We start from the raw sequence: 7,164 nt of genomic DNA, 5'->3' as shown, positions 1-7,164 counted from the left end.
CTCCAGGGTTTGGCTATGGAACAAGAAGTATGCAGGCAGTACATACTGAGCACCGTGAGTTTAAAAAGGGAGGACACAGGGTTGAATGGGTATGAAGTTAAATATTATCAAGATATACAAAAATTTCAAAGAACTCATAAAATATTTAAAAGCATAAAAGTTTTCTCTATTATTGATGTGCCGTGTTATATTTTCAGACACATATTTATTACATAATATTTAAATATTACTGTGTTTTCCCCTCAAGTGTTTATCATTTATGGTAAACACTTTCAAAACTCTTATCTTCTACCTTTTGGAATGCACTTAACATAGTTTTCAATAGTGATCCTGTTGTGTAGTGACACTCCAGAACCTCTTTCCACTCTCCAACCTTGAGTTAGCACCTACTGATCAATACTTCCCTGCTCTCTATATTACCACTTCCCTTCACAACCTGCTTAAAACTATTGTCAGTTTCTATGAAATAAACTTAAAAATTACATGTTTTAGAATTATAAGTAAGGCAATTATGATGACATTTTATTTGGAGATAAAAAGTTCAGTTACAAGAATCAATTTCCACAAACAGCAATACCTAGCTGTTTAGTACAACAAATTACAATTAGCAAGAAAAGAGCTGTATTGTCCTTTGTTCTATTTATAAGCTGTATCTCTAATTGGTACAAAACATAAAAATATTTAAAAGCATGGAGTACTGACATTTTGACACATATAAACACCAAATGATGTTCCAGTCATGTACAAGTACCAGACATAGAGACCATTAAAAAGGGCTGAGATGTGTCCAGTGAAAAATGGGAAAGCACGGTTTTATTTTCCCATTAACCTTTTATTATCTACAAGATAGATCTGTAAATTCTTGGTATATTTACCATCAACACAAATAGTAAAACAGTATAAACACACATAAAATCTAAGCCCTGACATCCATCGGACCATCAGGGAAACTTGATTCTTAGAGACAGAGAGATGGGTAAACATGATACAAACCTATGTCAGCTGAACCCTGGACAAAGCTGCCACTGTAGATATAACATTTCAGCAAGTTTGTTTGTTTTAAGCACATACAATAGTATTGTAAACATCAGAGTTATATTTAAGCTTAAATAATTTGATTAAAACAAGATATTTTAAGTAAAACAACTGTAATTTTCATGATTCTTCTCACTTTTATATTTTAGCTTCCCATTAGTAACCATTTCCTTTTGTTTTTCACCTAATATGATTTAAAGACTATGGGTTATATTGGGTGGTAATATTGAAGATCCTCATGACAATATAACTTAATTGGAAAATAGAAATGGATTTTAACAATAAAGAATAGTGAATTTTAGATCCAAGTGAATGTATTCTATGAAATACCTCATGAAGACAACACTCAAATAGCATTTACAAAGGTAGTTTTGGTTCTATAGTTCACTAACAAAATATGCATTTTCATTCTCTTGGTTTTGTGATAAATATTTCAAACAGAAAGTTTCTGACTTTAAAGGATGCATGTATTAAAGATAGCTATTAATATACCTAGAAGTTAGGGTGTGTTGACAACAACCGTTTTCCTAAGACTCTCTTCAAAGCCCCACTGACCTCTTTATTTCTTAGACTGTAAATTAGAGGATTCAGAGCTGGGGTTACAATTGTGTACAAAAAAGAGAGGATGTTTTCTTGTTTGGAACTGTGGTAGGAACTTGGCAAGATGTACATGACTGTAAGAGGCCCATAGTACATCCCAACAACAGTCAGGTGGGAAGAGCAGGTAATAAGGGCTTTCTTTCTGCCTTCATTTGAGGGCATTTTAAGCACAGTGAACAGAATTAGTGAGTAGGAGGCCAGGATGGCAGCAAGAGGAGGAATGAGTAAGGTCACACCCATCAAATAAACCATGAGTTCATATCTGGAGGTGTCTGCACAGGCCAGCTTCAGCAATGGAGGAATCTCACAGAAAAGGTGTCTAATCTGCCTGGATTTGCAGAAGGGATACTGCATAGTGTAGATGGTATACCCAAGGGCACTCAGAGAAGCTGGAATCCAGGAGATAGCCACCATAAGCCAGCAGATGCTTGGCCTCATGTAGATCATGTAGTTCAATGGATGACAAATAGCCACATACCTGTCATAAGCCATGAAGGCCAGGAGGTCCTCTGCACTACCCAGGGCCAGTTCCAAGAACATCTGAAGGGCACAACCACCAAAGGTGATGGTGTTGTCTTTGAGCAGAAAGTCCATGACAGCTTTGGGACTGATAACTGAGGTGAGGAGAAGGTCCATGAGCGAGAGCTGCCCAAGCAAGAGGTACATAGGAACATGGAGGTAGATATCCATAGTGATGACCAGGATCAGCATTCCATTGCTGATCAGTGCCAACATGTACAGGGCAGCAACTGTAGCACAGAGCAGTCCAGGAGAGCCACTGCCATCCAGAATCCCCACCAAGATGAAGCCACTTGCCAAGGTGGAGTTCCAGGGCTCCATTTGGTATGGTCTCTTTAGTCACCTAGAAATAGTTGACTCAGTTTAGTTTTGCTACTATTGACCTAGTTTTGTAAAACTAGAGGCCTCTGAGGGTATACAATAAGACTATCATAAGATGTTATTTTCCTCCAACTAAATAGTTATGCTTCTTGGTTTCCAACTTTCTAGTTTTTAATTGTATCTTGATAAAGGCCATATCTATGCATAGAAGAGGTATATAGTAACACCTAAACACCATGATAGCCCTTTATGAAATAAAATTAGGACATAAAACTTACAGAAATGTGTTTCCTAGAAAGGTTAAATCATTCTGTGTGTTAAATTTAAGGAAATATTCTGGCATGCATGTCCTTTAGTATATTTGGCTAATACACTCTAATTAGTTTTTCATAGTTGCATTTAAATATGTATTCCCAAAGTGGTTCAGAGATGTGATTTTGATAAATTACTTCCACAAATTATCCCACATTTCTCGGCTTTGTCTGTATGTTCTTTGATGGGATATTTCTATGTATTCAATAGCCACCTCATTGATAGTGCTCTTGTCTGGACCTTCTGAGTGCTGGGATTTTAAGCATACATCAAATTGTTCATATCTACTACATTTCATAATCCAACACGCTTATAGTGAGTCTATTAAAAGAAGACAAATTTGCTTACCTTAGTTATCTCTGTTGCTTAGCCTCACCTTCTCCACAAGTCTTGAGAGGACTGTTAAGTGTCAGAAACTAGACTATAGTAATGAGAAAAATTGTTGCTTTTAGACATAAAGCTTTATGGCCAATACAAACATATTTCTTCATTTACCATGTTAGTATTCAATGAGTGCATATAATGTGTAGAATTACAAGACATGAATTCTTTCACAGAAACAAGAGTCTGCTTCTCTAAAACAAAATTGTGAGAGTAACTATGGGACAATGAGTTTATTTAGGCCCAATAATCCCAGCACAATATTGCCTTTAGCCTTGATGCTTACTTTCTCCCCCTGCAAGTGTAAACCACATCCTGTAGATAGAAGGTTTGCACAGATGGGGAAGAATCAAGCTTTTTCTGGAAAGCTGCTGTTGATGTATGTTTCCCAAACTCACAGAGAAGGTAACAAGGAGCTGATGTCTGCAATTGACAGTTGCCACTGCTGTACTTCACCATGTCAGGTGAAACCAACTCCAAGTGTAAAGTGAAAGATGTGAAAATGAAGCAGTCTTCTATAACTCATGTAGCCACATCATGGCATATATACCTATATATGAATCTACACACATAAACACACACACACTATCTATCTATCTATCTATCTATCTATCTATCTATCTATCTATCTATCCATCTATATATCATTATCTTCCATTTTCTTCACTAGGGGACATTAGTACCTTAAGAGGTAAAGTTATGAGAACATGGAACAAGTGTCAATTAATGAGATCCTTTTAGGGCCTTTATAACTTTTCTAATATTTATCATCAGAAGCTATGTTATCTACAGACTCTGGAGATAGGTATCAAGAGTACTATTAGGAAGAAAAGTGCCCATATCTAGATTGTAACACAGATTTTAATCCTTCATAATCTTTTCTTTTTAGCATTCAAAAACATCTGAAATGAGAGATTAGAAGGTCAATGGATCCCAAAGTACTAGGGAATCAACATGTCAGTTCTCATTAAAAGATAGATAAATTTCTTACCTCTGGTCCTGAGAAGCTAGCTGGCCACCTGTAGCTTCCTTTAGGCTGATTGAAGACTGAGGATATTCCAGTGTTCACAAGAAGGTAAGATATGGTTAACCTCAGCAGTATGTAACTGATTTGTCTGTTAAGTTCCTAAAATATCAGGAGTTCATTGCTGCCAGGTGTTAGGGCTGTTCCATTCTATCCTTGAATCTACAGACGTTCACTGGAGAAGGAAGTGAGAAGAGGTAGGCAATAGTCTAGGGTAGTATCTTGAGGAACAAGAAAGCTTTCCTTATGAGGATTGGTGGAAGCTGCTTCTGTTCTACAGGTTGCATGTACACAGTCCTAAGTTAAAATCAGGTTCCAGACATTCTTACATCTTAATTCAGGTTTTTTCCTACTACTATCTGTATGCAATGGTGAATGAATAAAGTAGGCATTTGAAGAGCTATTCAGAATCCCTTATGTACCAGCTTCCTGTCTCTGGGGCCAAGAGTAAGTCTGGGATTTGTCAAGGAACGTTGTTTTTAAATTTGAGGACCTCCTTTCTTCTTGTCCCATGCATGGCTGCAGGGGAACTTATTTCCCAGTTGAAATGGCCTCCCTTGGAAATGTTGAGATGGGGAATGGTAAATTAATGAGTCCTCTTGGGTATGTTCCTGACTTGCTTTCCCCGAGCTCTTCTGTAACTTAATGGACTCTAGAGTGCCAGGTTTATTTCTCCTATGAACACAGGATCTACTTCCCTTAGCCTCCAAATTGGTGAGATTAGCAGTGCACAAATATCCAACTTTCCTTGATTTCATTGGGATTATAAAAGAAATGTTGACAACCACTTTTTTTATTGGTATATTTTTAATTTACATTTCAAATGATGTCCCCTTTTCTGGGTTTACACTCCCCGCAAGTCCCATAAGCCCTCTTCCCTCCCCCTGTTCCTCCATCTACCCCTTCCCACTTCCCTGTTCTGGAATTCCCCTATACTTTTGCACTGAGTCTTTCCAGAACCAGGGGCCACTCCTCCATTCTTTTTGGACATCACTTAATTTGTGGATTATGTCTTGAGTATTCAAAGTTTCTAGGGTAATATCCACTTATCAGTGAGTGCATACCATGATTGATCTTTTGAGACTGGGTTACCTCACTTAGTTTGATGTTCTCCAGCTCCATCCATTTGTCTAAGAATTTCATGAATTCATTGTTTCTAATGGCTGAATAGTACTCCATTGTGTAAATATACCACATTTTTTTGTATCCATTCCTCCGTTGAAGGACACCTGGGTTCTTTCCAGCTTCTGGCTACTACAAATAGGGCTGCTATGAACAGAGTGGAGCATGTGTCCTTATTGCATGCTGAAGAATCCTCTGGATATATGCCCAGGAGTGGTATAACAGTGTCCTCAGGAAGTGTCATGCCCAGTTTTCTGATGAACTGCCAGACTGATTTCCAAAGTGGTTGCACCATCTTGCAATCCCACCAGCAGTGGAGGAGTGTTCCTCTTTCTCCAGATCCTCGCCAACACCTGCTGTCTCCTGAGTTTTTGACTTTAGCCATTCTGACTGGTGTGAGGTGAAATCTCAGGTTGTTTTGATTTGCATTTCCCTAATGATTAATGATGTTGAACATTTCTTAAGGTGTATCTCAGCTCTCTGAAGTTCATGTAAAAATTCTTTGTTTAGCTCCGTACCCCACTTTTTAATGGGGTTATTTGGTTCTCTGGGTTCTACTTTCTGGAGTTCTTTGTATATATTAGATATTAGACCTCTGTTAGATTTAGGGTTGGTGAAGATCCTTTCCCAATCTGTCGGTTGACATTTTGTCCTTTTGACAGTGTCCTTTGCCTTATAGAAACTTTGTAGTTTTATGAGGTCCCATTTGTCAATTCTTGATCTTAGAGCATAAACTATTGGTGTTCTATTCAGGAACTTTTCCCCTGTGCCTATGTCCTCCAGGGTCTTCCCCAGTTTCTTTTCGATTAGTTTCAGTGTGACAACCACTTTTAAAATATCTAACTTTAGCTACCCTTCAGGAATTTGTTGTATGGTTTGAGCCCTGGCCTACAGCATAAGGTCCCAACACCAGTATTTATGGAATATTGTTTTCCTTATTCTGCTCCTCTTTTGCTGGATTCTTTCCACTTTTGTGTAGTTGCTCTCTGTGGAAGCTGCAGGTGTGAAATCTTCCATTTATTTACTCTGATAACTCAGTACACCTTGTCTTGATGCCATCAATTAATGTTTCTGAAAGGGAACTTAGATGCCCAGGTATTACACAGGAAATACTACTGTATTGAAGTTGTTAGACAGGCATTATTCACTAAAGTCTTTTAAATGTTTTAGACCTAAAAGATAGGTGTCATAATGTAAATGCAGTCAGATGACAATGACCCAACAATGGCACAATTGGATAAGGAATGGATGTATTTTAAAATGATGAGAAAATAAAACTGCATACCTAGACACTTGCTAATAAGCTGGACTGTCAGCAGTGAATGAGGACAAATTATAAGTAAAAAATGTATGTTGTCTTCTGCAATCTTGTTACCTTGCTCTGTTTGGAATCTTCATTCATTCCACTCTGCAGGTCACCTGCATCTTTCTTACTTGAGGCCATCAGGCACACTCTTCTCCATCTCCTTCTATTGTCACCCTGGCTGCTGCAGGCTCTCTCTTCCCTGAGCAGTCAAATACATACCTCCAGTTCTTGGAGTATAGAAAGAACAGAAACGCTAAAATAACTGAAACACAAAACAGGACTAAGAATCCAACAGTGAAAAAGAGACAGACATTTCTATAATAACTTTAAATAATAATGATCTAAACTCACTAATCAAAAGGCACAGATTCGTTTAATAAATTAAGAAACAAAAATCCACATTTGTTGCCTTAAAGAAAATTATGTTACCTTCAAGTAAAAGCATTATCTTAAAGTGAAAATGGGGAAATATATTTCAAGAATAATGGACCTATAATATTATCTCTGAAGGCCATGGAAATATCTGAAAAATGAGAACAAATCA

General features: G+C 37.5%; 1 protein-coding gene across 1 annotated transcript; it reads right to left on the bottom strand.

The window, feature by feature from the left end:
• Window positions 1-1,527: 1,527 nt before the first annotated feature.
• LOC127680351 (olfactory receptor 2AG1-like) lies at window positions 1,528-2,475 on the bottom strand. The gene has a single exon (XM_052175834.1). It carries the CDS (start codon window positions 2,473-2,475, stop codon window positions 1,528-1,530), a length of 948 nt encoding a protein of 315 aa, XP_052031794.1.
• Window positions 2,476-7,164: the final 4,689 nt, after the last annotated feature.

The sequence above is a fragment of the Apodemus sylvaticus genome, chromosome 1, assembly GCF_947179515.1.
Source record: "Apodemus sylvaticus chromosome 1, mApoSyl1.1, whole genome shotgun sequence".
Lineage (NCBI taxonomy): Eukaryota > Metazoa > Chordata > Mammalia > Rodentia > Muridae > Apodemus > Apodemus sylvaticus.
The sequence above is the reverse complement of the archived record's forward strand: the minus strand, read 5'-3'. Positions and strand labels throughout refer to the sequence as shown.

Coding starts and splice junctions, on each gene's coding strand:
- LOC127680351 (XM_052175834.1), bottom strand. CDS start 2,475: ATGGAGCCCTGGAACTCCACCTTGGCAAGTGGCTTCATCTTGGTGGGG.